Source organism: Medicago truncatula, chromosome 1 (genome assembly GCF_003473485.1).
Source record: "Medicago truncatula cultivar Jemalong A17 chromosome 1, MtrunA17r5.0-ANR, whole genome shotgun sequence".
In the NCBI taxonomy this organism is placed as follows: Eukaryota; Viridiplantae; Streptophyta; class Magnoliopsida; order Fabales; family Fabaceae; genus Medicago; species Medicago truncatula.
The window spans coordinates 10,598,569-10,622,727 of NC_053042.1; the positions used below are offsets into that span (position 1 = coordinate 10,598,569).

At 34.1% G+C, this 24,159-nt stretch overlaps 2 protein-coding genes and 1 pseudogene across 3 annotated transcripts; 2 read left to right on the forward strand and 1 right to left on the reverse strand.

The window, feature by feature from the left end:
• Positions 1 to 2,940: 2,940 nt before the first annotated feature.
• Positions 2,941 to 11,675, reverse strand: LOC11411590 (small glutamine-rich tetratricopeptide repeat-containing protein). 2 transcript variants are annotated; one of them, XM_024775523.2, is made up of 10 exons: positions 11,456 to 11,675; positions 10,937 to 11,184; positions 8,382 to 8,415; positions 7,667 to 7,803; positions 6,738 to 6,804; positions 6,360 to 6,459; positions 5,137 to 5,300; positions 4,675 to 4,721; positions 4,536 to 4,586; positions 2,941 to 3,890 (listed from the first exon to the last, which is right to left on the reverse strand). In XM_024775523.2, exons 1-10 carry the CDS (start codon positions 11,532 to 11,534, stop codon positions 3,369 to 3,371), a joined length of 1,449 nt encoding a protein of 482 aa, XP_024631291.1. In that variant the 5' UTR covers positions 11,535 to 11,675; the 3' UTR covers positions 2,941 to 3,368. The 2 variants fall into 2 exon arrangements, with proteins under 2 accessions (XP_024631291.1, XP_003589583.2); XM_003589535.4 differs by having other exon boundaries at positions 2,982 to 3,890; positions 7,667 to 7,800; positions 11,456 to 11,674.
• Positions 11,676 to 16,391: 4,716 nt separating this feature from the next.
• On the forward strand, positions 16,392 to 21,378 carry LOC11409240 (UDP-galactose transporter 1). The gene is made up of 5 exons (XM_003589536.4): positions 16,392 to 16,728; positions 18,095 to 18,344; positions 18,435 to 18,642; positions 20,411 to 20,642; positions 20,974 to 21,378. The coding sequence occupies exons 1-5, from the start codon at positions 16,618 to 16,620 to the stop codon at positions 21,199 to 21,201; spliced, it is 1,029 nt and encodes a 342-aa protein (XP_003589584.1). The 5' UTR covers positions 16,392 to 16,617; the 3' UTR covers positions 21,202 to 21,378.
• A 1,438-nt stretch (positions 21,379 to 22,816) lies between these two features.
• LOC112418847 (uncharacterized) lies at positions 22,817 to 22,925 on the forward strand (annotated as a pseudogene).
• The last annotated feature ends 1,234 nt before the right edge of the window (positions 22,926 to 24,159 follow it).

Genomic DNA, 24,159 nt, shown 5'->3' on the forward strand with positions numbered 1-24,159 from the left:
TTATTATGGTTACTCGTTACACATTCAGAGGCAAAAATGATTATTTGTCCATTTTTTTATGGGTAAGAGAGATTTAACACATTCTTAAAGTTTGATTAGAACTCATAATCTCTCGTTAATCAAGAAGAAAGTTATTACAATTTCATCCAAATATCCTTGGGTCATTAGTTTATCCTTTTAAAAAATGTAAGCATTGATTGTTCGGATTAAAGTAATGTATATGTATATCGTCATTATATAAAGGTAACTTTAAAGTCAACTATTGATTGACTACTTTTTGATTGGATCTTTTTCTTAATAAATTTACTAGAGAAACTTAATTCTTTTTCAAATTTAAATCTAAGTCAAAATTATAGAAAATTTTAAAGCTGAATATTTTTTTCTACTAATTTACACTTTATAATCTAATCTTATATTTTTTTTATTTTTAAAACACATTAAATTAAATTAAAGTTAACATTTTCAATAAAATATATACAACGAATATAAAAGAAAAATACGTATAGACAGACATGATAGTATAAACAGTACCTTACCTACTGTTTATCCTATTATCCACTAATAACATTACAAGTGGATTAAATGATCCACGTCAGATTCAAAATCACTTATTTCAATTAACTATGTTAACCTCTTCATTATTATTCAATTCAACGTTCTAAATTAAGACTTCCGTTGACAGTACACTCGCTTGAAGGTTCTTCTTAGTGATAAGAAATCCCATATTTATCAAAAGTGTGGATCCCTAAATAACAATTGATTCTTCCATGAGAATGGAAATATCGTAAATCTCTATTCCGACCACCCACTATTCATCATTGATCATACAAGGTTTTTTCTACATCAGTTCCTTGACAACATTAACACCCCTTGTAGTTTGTATGTTGAGATCTTGGGATGTATCATGGTTTGGTGCTGAAACTATGGCTATAAGAAGTTGTTGCGTGTCTCTGACTCGAGAACTATGGTTGACCTCGTTCAAAAGGATATGAATGTGTTTCACAAATGTGAAAATTTAATACGGCATATCAAGCAGCTTCTACGTAAAGATTGGGTAGTTAATTTGCACAACTCTACATGAGGGTAATGTTGCAGCTGATTTTTTAGCTAAGAAAGGTATGCTGAGTGGTTGTAGTCTCCTTGTCTTCCATGAAGTCATCCAAATATAACGTTTTTCCTCTTAGTGGATATCATGGGCGTTGTGGTTGTTCAACCCTAGTTGAGGCCTTCTCTTTGTTTTTTTTTTTCCTTTTGTAACAAAACAAAATAGAATAAAATACAAGATGAGATTAAATAAAAATTGTGATGCACTAACATAAAATTACGGCTCTCGTACTAACGTATGAGTGATAGCATTTGTTTGTCTCTTAGTAAAACTTATCTTAAAATTGAAAAAAAATTAACATAAAAGTATTTTACAAACATTCAAGGTGTTGCGAAATTCACTATTGTTGTTAATAATAAACCCACCCAAATCACGAAGCCAAATGATGACCTTTTTAGTCCTCATGCTTCAGATTCCATGGTTAGAGTTTAGCTTTAATAAAATGCCCCTAAGAATTGGGTCGAAAAATTCCAATTCCATTTGTTGCTCGCTGAGTAATTTGACGTCTATGTTATATTTTACTTCACCTTTTAGGAGAGTTGCTGCCGAAGTAATGTGTTCTCGTTATAGTTCGGGTTAGCTGTTACACAGTTTACCCTTGCAAATTTTTGCCGTCTCAATGATTCTCTCGCTGACAAAATAGAGATGATGGGTTGTTTTCCTTCACACTCCCAAGACTTTTCACTACACAGTTTCTATGAACACCACAACTTCGTCACAATACCAACCACAAAAAATGTATCAGGATTGCAGCGGTGTTTAAGCTATGTTGCAACGGTTTTTAACCTCTGTAATGTTTCACAGAATTTTTCAAAACTCTACCTTATATGAATCCCACAAATTATCAGCCAGAGTTTTAGGTGACCATGGTATCACATGCAAACTGCGGCTTATTTCCTCACGCGTGATTGTCATTACATGGCTAATTATAGATATCTACAAACCTATTTGATTATATTAAAAATTAATCACCCTTAGTAACTTTCATAATTGATGTATATCCACATTGTTCTTCCATGATATTTGATCATCAATCAATAGTTGCACCATTGTTGTGATGCCTTTTCTAGTTGAGACTCTGGCGAGGCCTCTAGGGTTTCTCAAGCAGTTCCTCTAGCATCCACATGTAACAAACCTAAGGTGGAACCCTTCATATTCATCTTTTTATACCAATGGCAATTTAACCAAACCTTATATCTATTTTTTCACAAACTCTTGCAAATCTCCTCTAATATTTAATCTATAGGGTGGTTTGATCAATCTTATTAGCCTCCCAGCAGCGAAAACCAATGCTAAGAGAAAGCTTTCATCATAGTACACAAGGTTTAGTCTAAGGAACCTTACATTGACCAAGGTGCAATCAACCTTTGCAGTAAGAGATACAAAGTTTAGGCTCCAAATAATGATCAAAATCATATAAGGGCCATTCACAATAACCTCCTTACAACTCACTCTGTCAGAATTCTATGTCAACAACCATGATATCAAATCATCTAGATTCCATGATTTCTTTGACCTCTCATTCACAATATTGTAGATAATGTTCTTAATTAAAAACCTTATCACAATAGACCTATGAAAGACATCTATCATCATAGCCACGCACGTTTCAAATCAACATTTTGCAGTAGTAAACCCATTTCCCCCTCATAACAAGAGCATCTGATTGTTGCCCAAGCTCTTGTAACGAAAAGAAACATATAGACGTACTTTCCTTTCCATTAGACCCTCTAATCATTTTTCCCTCTATCCAGAGACTTTTCTGGTAGGGGTTGCGGCGCAACTATATTGTTGCAAAAACCAATTTCAAAATTGTTAAATAAAACTAATATACGTTAGAAGCTAAACCATGTGACTTGTGTGCCAACATCAGAAATTAATCAAAGTTTAGAAACCTTAAATTAACTTTCAAATACGACCTGTTCTGACGCACTATTCCCATAATAACAAATTATGGGTTAATATTTACCAAAAAAAAAAACAGAAGCATTATACCTTCCATGCGCCAACAGCCTCCATATTCCTTCAACTTGTAGATCTATCCGGATGAGATCCACAAGAAAATTTGCATCATAGCATATACAATAAAGAATTGCATGTAATAATCATCTAAACTTGAGTCACAATAATGCGCTTCAGTAAATTACACGTCCAAACCACAAAATATGTGACCTGTAAAATTATGGTTGCCTTGGTGAAACCATAGTAACTCAAAACTCTATAATCTGTGAGAGTCTTCACAGCCTCAGAATGCTTAAATTGCCTAGTTTGGTGCTGTTCTTTCATTTGTTTGATCATGTGGTTGCCCAGGAGGTGCATTCCCTGATAACATCTCCATCACATTTTGAAAGACACCACTTAGTTCCTGAGGGATTTGATCAGAATTTAAATTAACATTGCCCCCGAATTGAATATCGGGTTCGTTATCTTCACTACTATTGGCATCTTCATGACTTCCATTCATCTGATCATGCGGTTGCCCAGGAGGTGCATTCCCTGAAAACATATGCATCACGGATTGAAAGGCACCTCTTAGTTCCTGAGGAATTTGATCTTGGTTTACATTAACGTTGCCCCCAAATCGAATTTCCGGTTCATTAGCTCCACTACTATTGGCATCTTCTTGACCTTCCTGAGAATGTGACCCCTGACCCCCATTTGCAGCCGCCATGAACATGCTTGCAAGATTGCTGGGGTTAAATGGCATTGAGCCAAATGAAGCCGGAGCTGCATGGCTTCTTGACCCCCTTGCATAATGGTTTTGGAATTCTTGTGATCTTGAATTCTTTAAAGAATACAGTGTTAGTTTTCAGTATACAAAAGCAAATTGAAACAATGCAAAGAGCACATTGAAGTCAGATAACAAGTTATACTGCATTCCAATACTACATGTTTGTTTCTAATATGAAAAGTACATAGCTAGAGTAAATTCGTAGATTTAATTTGAAAATGAACAATAATGCATAGAGGAATGGCTAACTAAGTGAAAAACTTTGTATAACTCATGTGAACTGTGGGGGTTGAAATGAAAGATAAGCTGTGGAAGACAACAATAACCAGATCATGTATTGCATCACATCTGCCAAAGGTTATCCATAATTGCTTTCCAACAATTTTTTCACTAAACAGTTATTTTGCAAGAAAAAAGAGAAGACCCATTAATTAGGACTGATATGATCAATTTGGATTTCCTGCTGCAACTAACAGCAGGAGGCTGTGACAGATCTGGGCCGTCCGATCTCAAATCAGCGGCTGAGATCATTTTACTAATTGAAACAAAGTTTGAAATATGAACCGTCTGATCTCAAATCAAAGGCCAAGATAGGCTACAGAGTGAAACTACGTGAAAACGCTACAGCAGCGAGCCCAGGTTCCTAGTATGATATGTGTTCCAGACACAGCATGAATTTAAAAGAAATGATAAGAATACCTGATTGTGATCTGCACGATGTCGCTCTTCCATCAATTTATGCTCAGCTACCTGTGATTTACAAGAGCATTATGACCACGAATAAAAAGTAAAAAGAAAAGACAAAATAAAATAAAATGAAAAACCGAACAGAACAAACCCTTATATTTTCTTTAACAGACTCATTGTTGGGATCCAATTGCAAGGCTGCAAAGATATAGAATCATGTTAGGGAGAAATAACATGAGTTCTTTGAGATTTAACATTTCGATATCTCAACCAGGATCAGATGCTCATAATAGTATAATAAATCACTAATGGTTTGAAACACTCTATACTCTTTCTGATTATGATTTTGACTAATACAGAATCAATTTTTGGTGAAATCAATTCTTTAATATTTCTTTCGACCCTAAGGTTTAAATCATGCACCTGTAATTGTAGGAAACTGAGCAAAACTAATTTTTATTTACATTGAATTAACAATAAGGTCGTGTGCACCATTTCACCTTGATTTGTGACACCGGATGAAAATGATGCCAACACTCTCAGGAGGAGGCTCAGCAAGTATGTCAAGCAGATTATAAAAACAAGAAATCAATTAATATGATACTTCACAGACCTTTTTTAAACCCTTTATCAATAGCATCTCTGTAGTTTCCTTGTGCATAATAAGCTAAACCCAGACGACTGTATGCCTTACTGTAATTTGGATCAATCTCGATAGATCTAAGAGAATCTTGGATTGCCTCTGTATATCTGTTAATTTGAGTATAAGCAGCTGCCCTGATATTTATCAAAAAAACGCAGCTCCATCAGTTAAATAAACTGGTCCTGAGGTATTCTGAGCCAGACAATTGGCCACTCCAAAATGTACTAAATATTTAAATATTTACACACAGAGCAGAGACACCAGAAAAAGAAAGGAAAAAAAAAAGGATACATTTCAAACATGAGAAATACATATATACATGGGGTCATGTGACCTACTGACCTACCATCACTCCCTTTACCTCGCCTTTTTTTTTGTATTTTTAGGAGAAAATGGACAGAACCAGCATAAAACAAATATTCCAAATATCTCAACTTAAAATCTCCGATCAATAGCATTAGAAAACCGAGTTTTTGGCATGTACTCCCTCCTAAAGTGCATTTTTTAAATTCTTCCTACCTTTGCACCCTCTCTCCAGTTTTTTGGTCTTTCTTGTTTGATAAGATAGGTTCAAGAAAATTAATTGCTAAGGTTGACAAGAAGGTCAAATCTATCATTATAGGGGAGGACAGTGAAATTGAAGAGATTGTTGGAGATGCAGAGGTAGAGGGAGAGCATAGACCATCAGAGGATGAAGAAAAAGATGAACTTAGTGACTTTGATCTTGGGGATGATGAATGAGATCATAGGGTAGCTATGAATGAGACCATAGGGTAGCTATGAATGAGACCATAGTGTAGCTATATTATTTGTTTTTTGAGCTCGAACTTTGCATTGCTTAGTTCTTCTCTACACTCCATAAATCGTAGTTATTTAGAATCTTCCAGAATTTGTTTCTCACAATTATTTAGTGAACATATTTTGCGCAGCATAACTAGAATACTTAATAAAAATTTCCGTCCCAAAAAATCCTAAAATTACACTAAACAATGACATAGCATCTCACAGAAAAAGTGGAAGCAACGCAACTAATACTTGATATTAGTTATTTATTTGATATTAAAAAACACAAAAAAAACAGACATTTATTAGACAATTGGTAGTTACATTCCACAAGACACTACACACACAGAGATGTGCTAAAAATAGTATAGTAATATATAGTTGAGAAATAGTATAATCAAGTAGAATACCTGTTGCAGTAGTAAACAGCACTTTTTTCATATATCGCAATTGCACAATTATACAACTCAATTGCATCAAAATACTGCTTGGATTGCATTGCCTTGTTACCTGAGTAAAAACCCAATTTCAAGTATTAAATTGTCTTGCGAAAATCCATCACTGAAGATACTCTTAAGCAAAACTTAAATTGACCTAAATCAAAATCAATTTAACCAAACCAATCAGCAGGTAATATATAGACATTTTGACATACATGATACATCAATTCTAACCCATAAAAGATCTATTATGTGGTGTGTCCACAGTGTGTGTAAGAGAGAGGGAGAGAGACTTTTGATTCATCAAGGGAAAAGAAAGCCTCTTAAAGTCAAAGTAACTTATCATACCTAATGTTTTTAGTGATTCAGCCAAATTCTTCAAATTAAACTGCTGACACCCAGATCTTTCCATCTCCTGTACAGAAGCAGATTTTGCTTAAACAGACAGTATAACTGAAAATTTGGTTTTGATAAAACAATCAGCCAATAGTATTGATTGATTCATGTAGTCAACCCTACCAAGTGGATAATGGCATGGCTGATGTACAATTGAACAGAAAGATCAGCAAGAAATTAAATATACTAACAAGCAACAATTGTAGTAGCAGAAGATATAATAATATGCATATCATCAACTAACTTGAGATACCAACTGACTTGACATAGTATGAAAGTCATTTACCAAACTAACTAGCATCTGACATAAGTTGAAGAAATTTGAACACAAAAAAATGAAGCACAGTTCATTAATTTCCTCTCGTTTTACTATAAAGATTAAATTTACACACAAGCAAAATGTAACACCATGTTTTTCTTGTACCTTCATCAATAGTTATCCATAATTAATGTAAAAATAACCCATTTGGGTTGGTCCAGTGGTATTGGCTTGGGACCTGGGAGTTTGCTCCTCCTCAAGGTCTCAGATTCGATTCTCTCTGGAGTCAATTTGGGTGGGTTAATTTAGCTTCTTCAAAGAAAAAAAAAATTAATGTAAAAATTAGAAAACTAAATTGAAATTTAGGAATTAGGTATATGACAAGAAGCAGTGACAGTGACAAGAATTAGGTATATTACACAACAGTATTTTTCCTGTTAGTTTCTACATGTAGCTTACCCCACCCAGTGGAAAAAATTTTGTTTGTTGTTGTTCTAAAAGTTTAAAACACTACTATGATAAAAGCCAAGTCACATATGCTGAAGCAAATGAACAGGTATGTTTTAAGTTCCAACATCATCTGGAAATGCAACATATGCATATTCATGATATAGTGTCATACCGTAAAACCGTCATCAAATAAGCGAGATGCTTTCTCCAATTGCACTATGTCATCACCTCCATCAATATTGGTCCTGAAATAGTGTTTTTTCTCCAGAACAGCAAAGAATTGTCCACATAGTTCATCTTTAGACACTGCTGTCAAAAGTTTTAAGGAAATATTAAGATAGTTCACCTTCTTCTACTAAATACCATACAAAATTCAACTAAATCCAATATATCATTGGACTAGACCAAAAGAGGAAGTCAACTACCGTGGCAAAAAGTTATCGTGAAAAATATCAATCTATGTGCAATATTCTGAAATTTTAATCATTCGCAATCAGATAGGGCATAAATAATATAATATATTAATAAATTGTTTTCCAAAATACATTACAAAATTTTAACAATTTGATCCCCAAAACCAAAAGTACCACCCACCAACCAACAGAAATATTAGCTTGAGAAAACTTGTCATGCAAAAGAACAGAGAACGATTTACAGTATTTACTAATATTTGTAGTAATGCTTGTCAAACCGGTCTACACACTAGAGTATGCTCATAGTAAAACAAACAAATGAATTAAAATGTTACAAACTATAAACTTTTCCAGCAAGAAACGTCCTCTCAGTGAGAATATTGAGAAGATAAATGGTAGAAAATGTCCTTTCCATACATAACTATTTATGATCACTCAAATTTCAAATAAAAGAAAGGGAACAGATTTGCCTACCGGAAGTGTGAGGGCCCTGTGTCCAATCTTCATCCTAATGAAGACACGTTGTGAGATAAATCAGAACCAAAAAACCAAAATTTCAATACAATATGCAATTTATGTGATAGAGTAATGTACTTCTAGAGCAGTGAATACAGAGTAGACAAATCATGAAATACTTCAGCATCAATGTGACATATACTTGTAACTAGCTTAAAGCATAAGGTGGACATAACTGAATCAAATGCACCAGTACGGACTGCATGGGTCATTGTATGGGCTAGATGATTAGAGCTTTTAATATAGGGTATCCTGTTAGCATTTAAGTTTAAGCTATCCTTGACGCAGTGACTGTCAAGTTCAACATGATTAGTCCGATCATGTTTGTAATTTCAATGGCTTCCACGTTATCACAAATAGGTGACATAGGTTTTCCGAACCAAACCTAAGTTCAACTGGAAGAATGTTATCCATATAAGCTTTGTGGTGCATGATGAAGAGCACAACATAGCAGCTAAAAGCGTCGTCAAATAGCGGCTATAGCATAGTGGAAATTTAACAAATAACTATAATTCCGTGATACACGATTCAGTACTGTGTGTTGTCAAATAGAGGCTATAGCACTATAGCGTAGTGCAATTTGAACAAACCATTGATTTCTGCGATTCACGATTGACAACTTTTGATTCTACGCTAAACAGTGACATTACATTTTGTTTCTTCTCCAATCAAAAGATTTCCTCCAACAAATAACAAATACCTGATGCAAACTTTCTGTCAGTAAAATCAGAATCTGTGTGACCAACAATGTCTACGTGACCTGATTTTGAGAACATTATACCCTTGCCGTTAGAAACTATTCAAACATTCTCCTCAGACATGGTATAGAAACTAAGAGAATGTAACTAATAGGTTGACTAGGGTTCTACCCAGTGAAAGATAGCAACAAGAGATTTTTTCCCAAAACTGCGAGAGCAAATTGAAAACTTGGCTGATAAGGACAATATTTATAGAGTAAACACTCGGGTATTCTAATAAGGACAATAATACAACGAAGCTAATTATCAATACATTGATTCTAATTAATTCATAACCGAAACAGGAGATAAAGGGAAAAACAAATACAGCTGTACACCTTAACTCTACAAATAGAGTTAGCGTTGTATTCTGTTAGAGGATTGCGGAAAATAGTGAAACGCCAAAAACCCGCCTTGTGAAACAGCATATAGTGTTGCGGCAAATAGAGGAAGCCGCATATAATGGTTGAAATAAGTCAATATAATTATATACAATATAATAAAGCGCGTATTGCATACAAATAAAAAAGAGAATGAAGGAGAGCGTGCCTACATATGGAAGGTTTACGTATTACAGTGAATATAGGAGTAACGCTGACTCTTTAGTTTTTCTATTTTTCATAATAGGTCATGTTTGGCATTCATGCATATTCTCCAGTTTTATTATTTTTAAAATCCCTAAAATTTTCTTTTTTCCGCTATTGCCGCTATATGAGCAAGCAGAAAGTGGAATAGCGGCGCCCAATAGCGAAATTAGGTCAGCCTCGCGGTTTTCATAGAAAATTGATCTAAATCCTCTATGCTATAATGCAGCTATCACTGATTTTCCGCTATTTGAAAACATTGCTTTTCTAACATATAGTCCACTCCGTATATAAATATTAGAATCGATTTTTCAAATTTTGCTCTCTCCTTCCCCCCCTGCTAAGCCTGAATTCCTAAAATTCCAACAATGAAACTATTTAATGGAATAAAATCACATGTGAACCAGACATGGCATAATTGAAGGGTTCGGTACATGGTAAAACACCAAGTGACTACTCTTTTTCTTTCTTGGATACAGCCGACACAATGTCAATGTGCCCTATACATATATGTTTTGACTTTTTAAGAACTTCGCTATCCTAAATACCTACAAAGGCAACACTTAATTTTCATGATCCATAGACATAATCTCTCACTAATTAACAATTGAAGGGCTCCACTATAACCGCTAGAAAATTAGCACGTGTTAAACACAATTTCTTTTCCTGCAATTGTCCTTTTCCACATTTAACGTAACCATTTTCAAACCATGATTTAGTTGGACATATAGTTATGGAAATAGCCATTACATTGTCATTAATCATCAAATAGTACAGAACTAGAAGTTATACATACTTACACCTATGTACTGCATGCTTACCGGTTTTAATCATGAAGAACCATTCAAGAGAAAAGGATAGGCACAAGTTTTAACCAACTAAACAAGTATGGGATAACACATCGACTCAAATCCATCAATGAACAGAAAAGGAAAAAAAAGTCGAGTCAGTAAGAACAAATAGACAGCGTCGGCTTCTAGAGCAAACTGTGGTCCACGGTCGATTATTACTCACAATCATTAAAATATTGCTCTAATAAACATTAGATTTTAGTATAATCGACTGTTGTGAGTGATAATAAACCTGTCACCTACGTCCACCCTAGACAGAAAACCTAAACAACCAATATACATAATAGCATGAGTAAATCAGCATAATGGTGAACAAAAACAAAAGAAAAGTGAGAAATAACCATAGGTTTCGATTCATCAGGATGAGTTTTAGCATCAGCAGCATTCTGAGCGGAAACTGAACTTGAAGCTTTCATAGAATCTAACCTGCTTCTTTCACATTGCTTGTTTGCATCAAATGACTTAAATATATCAATCAATGAATCAGGTTCACCAGTTACAGAAGCTGAGTTGTTAATCTTAAAAGCTTCTACCAAACACTCCCTAGCTACCTCAATTCCTTCGGCATCAACACCAGGACTAGGTTCAACTATTCCACAACAACAACAACAACAACAACAAAAAAAAAAAATCATTAACATTCATTACAATCAAAATAATAATCAATCAAATTAAGAGACAAGCACCATCTGAAACTCAATATCTCGGGTTCGGCCCGGTAACCATAATAAATGTCCAGACTAACAATTTCGGCATTACTAGTTGAGCTAGGTTTTACGAATAAATAAAACAACGAAATTGTATACACTGTTACACGAAAAAATGGATCAGAATCAAAATCAAAATCAAAGGATACGAACCTTGGTTAAGGAAATGGAGGAAAGAACGAACTATGCGATGAGAGAGAGGGGAATCGGTGGTGATGCGATTGTGCGACATGTTGAAGAAGAACGCTAGATTGTGAAGGAAGTGTTCATTTCTTTGCTGTGGAGTTTTTATTTGAGGAAATGATTCTAGAAAGTTCGCACGACAAATAGCGAATCGAGATATAGGAGTAGACTTTACTGTAAGACTGTACAATGATGTCAATTTTTTTTTCTTCTTTTTTTAAGAAAGGTAATTCATTTCATTTGATCTAAAATATTATAATGAATACAATCCGGAGGATGCAAGAAAGTATTGGGACTAACATATAATATAGACGCTCGAGTAAGGTTATGAGCGACTATATTAGTTTGTCTCATAATATAAGTTAGAGCATAACTAACATTAGATAAAATAACTAGCATTAGATTAAAGTAAAGTTCTACAATTAGAGAGTAAACTTCCTAGTTCATTCATATATGAGTTATTATTAAGGACTGCATTCACAACTGGTTGACAATCACTTTCGAATACTACCCGATTCAGGCCAATTTGAAGGCTTGTTGTAGAGCAGTAGCTTCACACTCAGATGCGGTGGTAATAGAAGGAAAGACCATAGAGTTAGTTTGGATAAGATGTCCAAGGTTGTCTCGAAAACAGATACCAACACCAAATTTTTCTTCGGCTTCAAAAATGGCACAATCAATGTTACACTTGATCCAATCTGTCTGTGGTTTAGACCAAACTGGAGTAGCAGACTCCACATCATCATTGAGACGGTGACACCACATGTAATCTCGAACCGTATCAAGGGCTAGGACACAAAATGCATGTGCATTGACAGGTTTTTGCTCCCATAAACAAGCATTACGCGCGCGCCAAATACTCCATGAAATAGCGACTAATCTAGCACAACTGTCCACTTCAAGCGTTCTAAGAATGGAAAAGATAATAGATGAAGAACTGCTGCTTGACATCATGTACGACTCTATCTTGCTTCATATATTTGCCTCTTTCCAACAATCAATAGCAAACTTGCAGTGCATAAATATGGGCATTTCATCTTCCAAGTCATTATTGCAAACCACACAAACTGATTGGCAATGGACTCTACGACTTTGCAAGTTAGACCTCGTGGGTAAGCAACTACGAAGCAATCTCCAACAAAAATGTTTAGGCTTAATAGCAGTTTTGACCCCCTAAGTATTAGGAAGTTGCGATTTTGACCCCCAACAAAATAAAATATAATCCAACCCCCTAAGTTTTGCCCCTTTTGCAGTTTTGGCCCCCCATACCAATTTTGACCAAGTCAATGTTGACGTGTATAATTTTTTTATTTTTTTAAATATTAAAAAAAAAAAAAAACAAACTACACACGTGGTGTCCATGTCAGCGTTGAATTAGTCAAAATTGGTCTCAGGGGTCAAAACTGCAAAATAAGCAATACTTAGGGGGCTGGATTGTATTTTATTTTGTTGGAGGGCCAAAATCGTAACTTCCTAATACATAGGGGGCCAAAACTGCTATTAAGTCAAATGTTTAATTTTATGCGGAACACACAATGACCATATTAACTTCCAATCACCTAAGACATGATAGTTTGTCCTTTGGTCTGAAATACTCAAACACATCTTATAGGCAGATTTTACTATGTATGAGCCATTAAAGATGCATTCCAAATAATTGTATCATATTCAGTTCGAGAGTGCAAAGATAACTTACAAATATCATATCTTATGTGTTCATGATAGAAGCAATAAAGTCTCGATTCCAAGTGTTGGTTGTTGGATTGAAAAGTTGAGAGACAATCATGTTGAGAAAATTGTTTGACGAAATTGAGGAAGGCCGCAAATTATGACGAGTGCGGATCCATCGGTCTTTCTAGACATTAATATCATTACCATCACCGTTTTCCACCTATAATCAAGAAATAACATCGGAATAGTGCTCCAGATACTCCTCCATGTGAAACTTGGACTACGACCAATATTGGCGCTCAAAAATCTTCTTCTAGGGAAATATTTAGCTTTGAGAACTCTAGTGAGGAGAAAGGAGGAGTTTGTGGAAGAGCTTTCATCCTTGCTTACCAAGCATGGCAAGGTTAACACCTTCAAGGTCACGAAAATTGAGACCACCGCGATCCTTACAAGCAATCATCTTATCCCAATTTAACCAATTAATACTTCGGCCTCTATTCTTCTTCGAACCCCAAGTGATGTCAAAAACTTAGGCAAAAGCAATTACAGGATTATTATTAAATTAAGAGGACAATAGTGTAATTGATAGTATCGATATTGTTTAGTTTGACATCTTTATCTGAATTTGGATCGAGATTTCACGATTGTGTATGATGTTTGTCGCTTTCTTCCGAATTAAAAAAAAAATATTAAGGTTGACTAACAACACACTCTTTATACACACTTTTTTAATGCTAAAAAATCATATGACAAGGACTACATGAATTTTAATCAATAAAATAGTGTGTGTTGTATTAGAAAATGTATGGTTGAAATTGTATTTTCATATATTTTAGGCAAAATACTAGATGTCATTTATCTCATTTAGTTCTAATACATTTATCATTTATCTTTCATTTTTCATGAAAAAAATGTTGAAATAATAATTTTATTAATAACCATGTTTTTAAAAGAGTTTTTATTAAAAATAAAGAAATACATAAATCAAACTAAACATCTTCATCCTCATGTTCTTCATCCCCCTCTTTTTTTCCTTAAATCAAATCTATGTCCATACAAACACACATTCAATTAACTTAAGTATCTTCACTTCCATCTTCTAAACTCATAATTCTAAATCCTCAAATTTTAAAAAAAAAAAAAAAACTTAAATATGGGGAGAAAGGGGTCGTTTGCGCGTTGGGGGTGGTGGTGGTTCTGTTTTTGTGGAAAACATTGAATAACCTTAGAGAGGGAGTTGGGGGTGGTTGGTGGTTTGACAACATTAGTCGAAAGGTGGGTGATGAGACTTCTACGTTGTTTTGGAGTGATCATTGGTTGGATGGAGTTCCTTTGAAGGTTAGGTTTGGTAGGTTGTTTGAGTTAGCAGATTACATGTTAGCGACAATGACTGATATGTTTGCTTTAGGGTGGGATATGGAGAGGTGTGAAAGTGGCGTAAGAGGTTGTTTGCGTGAAAGAAGGAGTTGGTGGGGGAGTGTGTTGAGAGGTTAACCACAATTGTTTTGCAGGTTTCAGAGGAGGATCGGTGAGTTTGAAAACTTCACTCCTCAAATTGTTATACAGTTAGTAGTGTTTATAACAATTGTATTGCAATGGATTATACTATTTCTACGACTTTTACACTAATGGTGTGGACGAAGGTTGTGCCTCTTAAAATATTCATTTTTGCTTGACGCTTAATTTTAAACAGCATCCCGACAAAAGATAATCTGGTCAGACGTCCATTATTGCTCATACAAATCAGAACTGTTCGGCGAATTGCGGCATTATTGAAGACATTAAGCACTTATTTTTCCAATGTGATTTTTTTTGTTGAATTTGGCCTATTATATACGACAAGTTAGGATTTTGTTCAATTTCTCATTGAAATGTTTTGGATCATTTATCTAAGTTTGGAGGGTGAGGGGGCTTTAAAAAACAAATCCGCGATAGACACGCATTTCAACATAAGGAAGAGAGTTTGCAGGCGTTAACTGAGAAGATTAAGTTGCAATCTTTATGATGGTTGCAATCTTTCTTTACCTTATTTAACAATTATTATGTTATTCGCCTCTTAATCTCGTCTGAGGCACTTGATTGTAATTATACTTTTTTAAATCTAATTCGGTACACCTTATGTTAATAAAACTTGTATTGTTTGTTTAATATATTTATCCTTTTTGCCTGTTTAAAAAAAAAGTTAAGTAAAAATGACCCAAATTTGAGATAAGTTAAAGTTTGCCGCTATCAAAATTGTCATAAAGCTTACGCAATGTTTATTTTTATGGAAAAGTATTACCACAGAAGGTTATAAGACGAAAGATTCATTTAAATGTCATCCATTCTTTTGTTCACATGTCAAAAAGGAAGTAAAAAAATACTTTTGACAAATTTGAAAGTAAAGTAGAAAAGAGTTCTGCAAATAAGTAATAATAATTGATTCTTTAAAAAAAATTGTTTTTTTAGGTAGTAATAATAATAATAGTTGAAAACACCCTTACTTACTTTATACTATAATATGTATTTTCCCCCTATATAATATGGAAGTATGGTAAAAAATCCCATTTTATATAGGAATACTTATATAACTTATTAAATATGCAATTCTATTCACCTTGTTTACTAAATCTAGTTAAAAAAGAGAAAGTCTCATATTTTGTTTATTTTCACATTCACTTTCATTATATAATTAATTTCATTTCTTAAAATAGAAAACATGACTTAATTTCAAAAATTAACTTTCTTTTCCATAAAAGAAAATATAATTTCATTAACGGCGGTATAAAAAATATACTGTAAAAAAAAAAAAAATAGACGACATTTCTATAGAAAAACAATAATTATTACTTCATATCTATTATAAATATATTATAGAATTCTATAAGACATCGTACCAAAGAAAAAAAAAGAATCTATAACACTAACACTAACACGTTACTCTAGTAATATCTATATTGTTAAATCAAACGTGTAATTGTAATTTCATATATTTTTTGAAGCTGTATGTTCACATAATATTTTAATTTTTTAGAAATAATGATTTATTTATTTATTTTTTGGTCAACAATGGTTAGAAATGAAGTGATCGAGATTCAAACCCTGACTTTTACATATAATATGCAATATTTTTATCAATTAAATTAAATTTAAAGAAATAATGAAAAAAAGTTTATAAATAAAAATAAAACAATAATAAAAAAGTTTGGAAGTGTAAATTTGTAGCATTAATTAGAAAAAGATAGACTGAGGTAAAACAAACAAATGACATAAAAGATTGAGAAGTGTAAGAAACAAAAAAGAGGTACAATATCTAATTTCTTCAATCAAGCCTTCATCAATTCATTGATTCATTCCTTCACCGTTACAATTCACAAATAACAACAAAACAAAAAAAACTCTCTTATATATTAAATCTGGTGTTGTTGTAAAGAAAGAATAAAGAAAGTGTAAAATAAGAAGAAAGGAAAGGGTGGTGAGTGATGGAAGAAGGCCTAGTTTGCCAGTGGAGCGTGGTTAGATCTCTTTTGGCAATTCTTCAATGGTGGGCTTTCAATGTCACTGTCATTATCATGAACAAATGGATCTTTCAGGTTTCAATTCTTTTCATTTTTTTTAAATCTAATCTATTATTATTATTTACCATTATTTGTTTATTTATTTTTCAAATTTCAATGTTTATGATAAGATCCACTGCTTAAATCTGTCTTTTGATGGAAGGCGTGTCCGGTGTCTTACATATATCGGTATATGTGATTACATAGAATTATGTCATTTTCTCTGACGTGTCTGATGTCCGTGTCTGATAATGTCGGTGTCTGACACCGACACATATGATTGCGTTGAACTATGTTTTGTTCTTAAATTATTATCGGTATCTATCAGTGTTCGGTGTCTGTGTCGTGTTTGGTGTTTGTGCATAGTGTTTTATGATAATTTATTTAGTTGATAGTAGATTTGTTGAATTTGATTTACTCATGTGGTGGTGGCTTTGTATCTGGGTTCATTAATGAAATATGATGTTCCTTTTGAGCTACATTGAATGCTTGGTGAAAGTTGTAAGTTTCTTTTGATTATTGTTTAATAAGAAGCATTTTAAGGGTTATTATGAGTATTCAAATTGCATAATTTAGAAGTTGTAGACCAGGATGTATTTATTTAATGTGTGGATGAGCCGTGAGTTTGGATAAATTATGGCGGTACTGTGATGTTGTTGAATCTTCAAAAGTGTAGCTTTTGCTAAAGCTACGGTGGCTTAACGTGATTCTGTCAATCTCACCCTCACCGCCAATCTAAACATGTACTTCATGTCTCCTCAAAATGAAATGAAGCTATGAAGACACAAGACAAATTAAAATGTCATGCAAAAGCTTTTCAATTAGAGAAGCGTTTGTTTTTTTGTTCTATGGAGTTTGGCCTTTCTGCGGTCAGGAAAGATCCAAGATCCACCGATATTCTTATTTTGTTATATTCAAGGCTCTGCCGGTAGTATTTGTTTTATTATGACTTTGACGCGTGGAACAGAGCTTTTAGTTAGTATCTCAAATGATTTTGATCACAGAGATTACTTAGATCTTTATGTTCTTGTTTCATCTGTGAGGAAAATGGTTTATCAATCTTCATCACTTTCTCCACATGTGTATTTGGTTTCGTTCTTGCTCTTGGCCCCTCAATTTTCATGTGAAGATTTTGTATTGATTATAATGGATGTAAACCGCAAAAGCTATTTACCGCAAGGTTGATTCGGCTATGTGGATCAAAAGATGCCATAATAATCTATATTCAATCTTGTCTAGTATCAAACCATTTGAATGTAAATAGTTCTTCATGATTTGACTTGTAATTTTCCTAGTCATTGCTTCTACACGTTTTTATCACACCTGCCTCAACTACCTACTCCTATTTTGTCTTATGTATCCATTTATTCACCTTAAATTTTAATTTTTTTCTTCTTTGCAGAAATTGGATTTCAAGTTTCCCCTATCGGTATCCTGTATCCACTTTATCTGCTCAGCCATTGGAGCATATGTGGTAATTAAAGTGCTGAAGCTTAAACCACTCATATCTGTTGACCCTCAAGATCGCTGGAGAAGAATCTTTCCTATGTCATTTGTGTTCTGTATTAATATAGTTTTGGGGAATGTGAGCCTACGCTACATACCAGTTTCTTTTATGCAAACAATAAAGTCATTCACTCCTGCAACAACAGGTAATCTTCTTTAGTTGGTTACCTAGCTACCACCTGCTTTATGTTGTAATTTTAATGACAATTTCATCTGATCTTGGTAAACTTGCACAGTTGTTTTGCAGTGGCTAGTATGGAGAAAATATTTTGACTGGCGTATTTGGGCTTCTCTCGTACCCATTGTTGGAGGAATTCTTCTGACATCTATTACAGAGCTTAGTTTTAACATGTTCGGATTTTGTGCTGCCTTATTTGGCTGTTTGGCTACTTCTACAAAGACTATCCTTGCAGAGGCTCTGTTGCATGGTTACAAATTTGACAGGTACACAATTTACGCTTTGCCTTTTCTCTGTTGTTTGTATTTGTTGTTTTTTCTTTCTGACGGGTTTCTACCAGATTTAAGGTCAATTCAATAGAAATTCAATGAAAAAGTAGACATTTTATTATGAACACACCCTCAGGATCAAGATGATAAGAGGACAATGAATGTGATACACTCTTGGACTAATTGAGAGTGCCCCAATTCTTACTCACTTTGCAAGAACTCCTTTATTCCCGCCACCGTCTTATTTATTACATCCTGTTAGTTAGTAAGTTAGTTAGTTAGAGCTGTTAGCCAACAGATATGTCAGTTACATTTCCCCCCTATTCTTTTTTACATACACCATCTTAATTGATGTCACCTATCAATACTCAACCCAAAACTTGCCTTGTCCTCAGAGGTGAAAATGTGGGTAAACTGTGGATCACATTAGAAGCTGGTTTGCAGGAATTCTCAAATTTGGGCAAAACCAAATGAGGACTTCCAAATTCCCTGCTTAGTCAAACAATGTCCAGGGATTGTTTCTGTATTTCCCATTGTTCAGAAAGTGCCACTGGCAGTGGCTGAGCTTGATGATCAGTAAGGGCTACTTGAACTTGCTAACATAGTACCGAGCAAATTCTGCTGTTGGGTGGCAGCTTATAAGCTTCTTTTACCACCTTGTGTAGGATTTGGAAAGGGCCATAGTATCTAGGGGCCAACTTCTCATTCTTTCTTTGTGCATATGATCTCAGCCTGTATGGTCCAGCCTGCTTGCTTGAACAGTTCTGACCAAAACTGGCTGAGAACAAATCTGTCCTTTTAGTTACAATTGATTTTGGGAGTCCATGTAATCTGACCACTTCAGCGATGAATAGCTTTGCAGAATTAGGATGTGAAAGTGGCTGAAAATGTATGTACTTTGTACCACCCCCACCCCATCTTTTTTTACTGGTTTTGAGCATGCCACAAAGGTACTTTTGGGACAAACACTTTGTTCCTTCACCTGTCCTATTTCTTACATCCTGTTTGTTAGTAGCATGCGGCAACAATGAAACATGATAATATATGCAACAAATTTTATCTTCTGAATTTTACACAAAAAAATGGGTGTTGCTGATTTTGTTTCACGGCTCGATAATCTTGAACCAAGTTCCTTATTGTCTCTCCTGATCCGTACCTGTGTGCATATGATAATTTAATATTGCAAATTTTCACAAAAACACCTTTCTATAGTGCTTGATGATTTTGCTATATGCTAAGATTAAAGTAGACGGATGTTTATGTAGTCTGGATATGACACAGTTCCATTAGCACTTGCATATGAATTGGAGAAATAAGCTCTAAATTAGCAGATACTTTTTATGCAAGAAGTCATAAATCAGGTAGGTTGAAAGTTAGCATGGTTGATGTAAACGATTTCAGGCCATCTAGATGTTACCGTAGGATGTAAACTCCAAAAACTTTTGAACTTTATGAACATCTTTTACTAATGTAGGCTGTCTGTACTGTAACATGTATATGTAAATTTCTGATCAAAATCCACGTAAGTGCTGTGTTTTCAACATTTGTTGCTGTATCTGCTTTTATGCATTAATTAAAAAAAAAACTCTTGCAACTGTGTATGTGATGATCTTTATCATTACCTTTATTACCCACTTTGTCTTAGCTATGCTATGATCTTTATCATTTCTTTTCTGTTCTGTTCTTAGCTACGCTAGGTTAGGTTTTGATTTGGCATGATTTTTCTGCAATACATAGACTAATTGTTCTTGTTTTGTATATGCAGCATAAATACAGTTTATCACATGGCACCTTTTGCAACCTTGATCATGGTGTTTCCTGCTTTGTTACTTGAAGGCAATGGAATCCTTGAGTGGTTCAGTATCCATCCTTATCCTTGGGCGGCCATGATCATTATTTTCAGCTCTGGTGTTTTGGCATTCTGCCTTAATTTCTCTATTTTTTATGTGATTCATTCCACCACGGCTGTAACATTTAATGTTGCTGGAAACCTGAAGGTGAGATCTATCAAGCAGATATAATTCCCCTAAATTATTTGGTCTTACATTCTAATTCTTCATATCTGTCGTCAATTGGTTTATTTCATGCAATATTTTTCATATTTTCTCATTAAATACCTTGAGAAAGTTGAAACTGTTGCCACATTATCATTATTCCTTTACCATGCACTAATTCTGCCCCACACTTTCATATACTTTCATCAATTCTACACTTCAAAATTGCATGTAAATCACACACTGATGTGGTGTGTGAATGGCGTGCAACCAACCTGTGATGTCTCAAGTCATTTTGCACTTACCAATTAACATAATCATGCTTTTTGTGCAGGTTGCAGTCGCCGTCCTCATTTCTTGGCTGATATTTAGGAATCCAATTTCATATATGAATGCGGTTGGATGTGCCATAACTCTTGTTGGATGTACATTCTATGGTTATGTTAGGAACATGATCTCCCAACAACCAGCAGTTCCGGGAACTCCTCGGACACCCAGGACGCCTAGGAGTAAGATGGAGTTGCTTCCGCTTGTAAATGATAAATTAGATGACAAGGTCTAATTGGTTTAGTTACTAGTGAAGTTTCTGTTGTTTGAAATTACAGTAATAGCTAAAGGTAAAAATATAAAAGTGACTTTGATTGGATTATTTATCCTGTTAGATTTTCCTCAGTTTCTAATACACAGTTCTTTTTTGAGCCCATGTTGGCTTGATTTCAACATGATTGTTATCTCCCCATTTTTCCATTTTATTTGGAGATATGATCACAACCTACATTACATGTGATGATAGCTAATGGTTATTATGTATTTATGTAAGTTAAATTAATTGAAAAAAATAGATATATATTTAATGGACAAAGCTAACAATGAATGGAGTTAATAAGTTACAACATCCTTTTTTTTTTGGTTGATCAAAACAATCATTTTATTTATGAGCTGAATTACATATCTAACATAACTTAAACTCTTTTTTAATGACAAATGTTAATTGTTAGATTAATATTACTTCTTCGTCCGGGTTTGAAATCAGGATCTCAAACTCCTTAACAATTATCTCAAATCAGTTGAAATCCCCAACCCTCTAACATAAATTAACTTGTTTGCTATGCAACATGAATAACGTGACTCACCAGAGTGTTTTCTAAATAAAATTTAGATGTATAATTTTTCAACTATTAAACCAACAATTTTGTTGTTGAACTTCCACTCTCTTCTTATTTCTCTCCCCCTTATTATAGGTCACTACTCACAACCCACAATCATGTTTTATCAATTAATATTTTTGCTTAATTACAATTTTGAATTTTCTGTTTTCACTCACTCACGAATTTGCTCCCTCCATTTTTTAGTTCAGTTTTGGTCCATTTATTATATTTTTGGACTAAAAAAACCATAAAAACTTCAAAAATTTAAAAGAGAGATAAAAATTGAGTGATTTTAAAATGAGGGGATCAATTCCGCAAGTGAATGAAAATAAGGAATCAAAAGTGTAATTAAGCTACACATTTACATACTTGTAGAATTAAATTGATGCCACCTAGTCATTTCATTAGTGGAAGGGGCATTGTAGTTAGAATCCATGGTACTACATATTATTTGTGTTAATTAATCTTCCCATTTGTTCCCAGTGGAGGAGTATCTTATTCCTAATCCTGACTAGCAACTAAAGATCTAAGCCTGTAGCCAGAAGTTCTTCTGCCACCTTGGTGTGCTCCTCACTCCTATTTTGCATTTAGCTGAGGAGAGAGGAAGGCTTCTTTTGGCTCATCATGAGTTTTGACATTTTCAATGTCAATTTTTGAAAAATATTTTTAGGGAAGAATCAGATTCACTTAGAAAAATACATTTTACTACTCATGCTACGGTTGCAAACTATCAACTGCTATCAACACACAAGACCTGAAGCATAGGTTTGGTGGGTTAAACCAAGCACATATGTGTATATCTTGGTCTCTTTCTTTGGAAGCAAAGCTTCAAGGAATGTTTAATCTTCTAACTTTGAGATATTTGAAGAAATCTAAAATGATTTTGAACATTCCAAATAGAGGTGTATGGATGAGTGAATAGGGGAAGTGAGTGAGTGTTCCACTAATGCCCCACATCGACTAATACATCAACTTAACTAAGCTGCTCACATATAAAATGAAAGGACATCTAACAGTTATAAAGCACGGAGCCGTGTGATGATCACATAGCGAACTATTCTTTCGCCTTTTACTAAAGAATACCGTGTGAGCGTTACAATTAGCGGCATACGCTAGTTTTTGGAAGAGTTCGGGCTCTGCAATATTAGTTCAAATTTTATTCAATGTTTTCTTACTATCTAGAAAACAATATTAGTTCTCTTTTGTTATTAGGAGGTGGGATCATCCACACAACTTTCATTATTTTCACAATTGAGAAAGTATAACTCATTGTTTTCTCGTTTGGCTGATTAAGTAATCCTCACTTTAATGTTGGTTCTCTCGTTTTAGTTTTCCAACCATTGGGTGATGATTATTAGATTTTTGCTGTTTCCTATGGAAGGTTTTATTAGATCTCTTAATTTTTATTTGGGTTAATTTTTTACAGAGACTAAAAAATGTTGACAAATTTTTTTACAAGGACTAAAAAGTGCGATTTTATTTTATAGAAACTAAAAATTAAATTCTGAATATTTATAAGGACCATTTACCTGATTAATCAATTTTATCCTCTCGGATTTGTTAGACTCAGACACGTTTAATATAACATTTGTTACATCTCTTTATTTATTCAAACCAAGTAAACTTATGCCATTGCAAAGAAAATTCAGAATAAATTCAAGAGGATAATGTCAGAATATTGATTTTATGGCTATCCAAGAAATGGAACTGGAGCTGATTACAAATAATTTATGTTTTAATTTATGGTGGAGTTAAGATTGAGAGTGGGCTTATCTTCCGTTTGAAGGTAATGATGGTGGTAAATTCAAATTTTTTGTTCTCTTTTGTTGGTGTTTGTTTGGAACGGGGAACCTTGAAAAGGAGATGTTTTATTGTTAATGTGTATTCGAAATGTGATCTAGTGGCTAAAGAGAGGTTTTGGGAGAGTCTTTTGATGGTCAAAAGAGGTCTTGATGATGGAGCTTGATGTTTTTTAGGTGATTTTAACGCCGTTTATAGGAGGGAAGATAGAAGGGGGTGAATGTGGAGGCTTCGTCGGGTCAAATGGTTGAGATGAATCTTTTCAATCAATTTTTGATGGAGGTACACTTGGAGGATGTTAATCCTTTGGGACAAAAATTTACTTGGTACCGTTCAAATGGTGTGGCCATGAGTATGATTGATCGAGTGCTTATAACAGAAGAATGCTTGAATGTGTGGGGAGTTTGTACGTTATGGGCCTTACCTAGAGATGTCTCAGATCATTATTCTTTGGTTCTTAAAGTTGGTAGCCCGGATTGGGGGTCAATTTTTTTTTTATTTAATAATTATTGGATCCAAAATAGGAACTAGTTTTCTGAATTATCCTTGGTTGAGGAATACTTCTCTTCGTA

Coding starts and splice junctions, on each gene's coding strand:
- LOC11409240 (XM_003589536.4), top strand. CDS start 16,618: ATGGAAGAAGGCCTAGTTTGCCAGTGGAGCGTGGTTAGATCTCTTTTG. Junction 16,729..18,094: donor TGAACAAATGGATCTTTCAG/GTTTCAATTCTT, acceptor TCTTCTTTGCAG/AAATTGGATTTCAAGTTTCC. Junction 18,345..18,434: donor ATTCACTCCTGCAACAACAG/GTAATCTTCTTT, acceptor AAACTTGCACAG/TTGTTTTGCAGTGGCTAGTA.
- LOC11411590 (XM_024775523.2), bottom strand. CDS start 11,534: ATGTCGCACAATCGCATCACCACCGATTCCCCTCTCTCTCATCGCATA. Junction 6,805..7,666: donor TATTTGATGACGGTTTTACG/GTATGACACTAT, acceptor GCTTCTGTACAG/GAGATGGAAAGATCTGGGTG. Junction 3,891..4,535: donor ATCGTGCAGATCACAATCAG/GTATTCTTATCA, acceptor TATTCTTTAAAG/AATTCAAGATCACAAGAATT.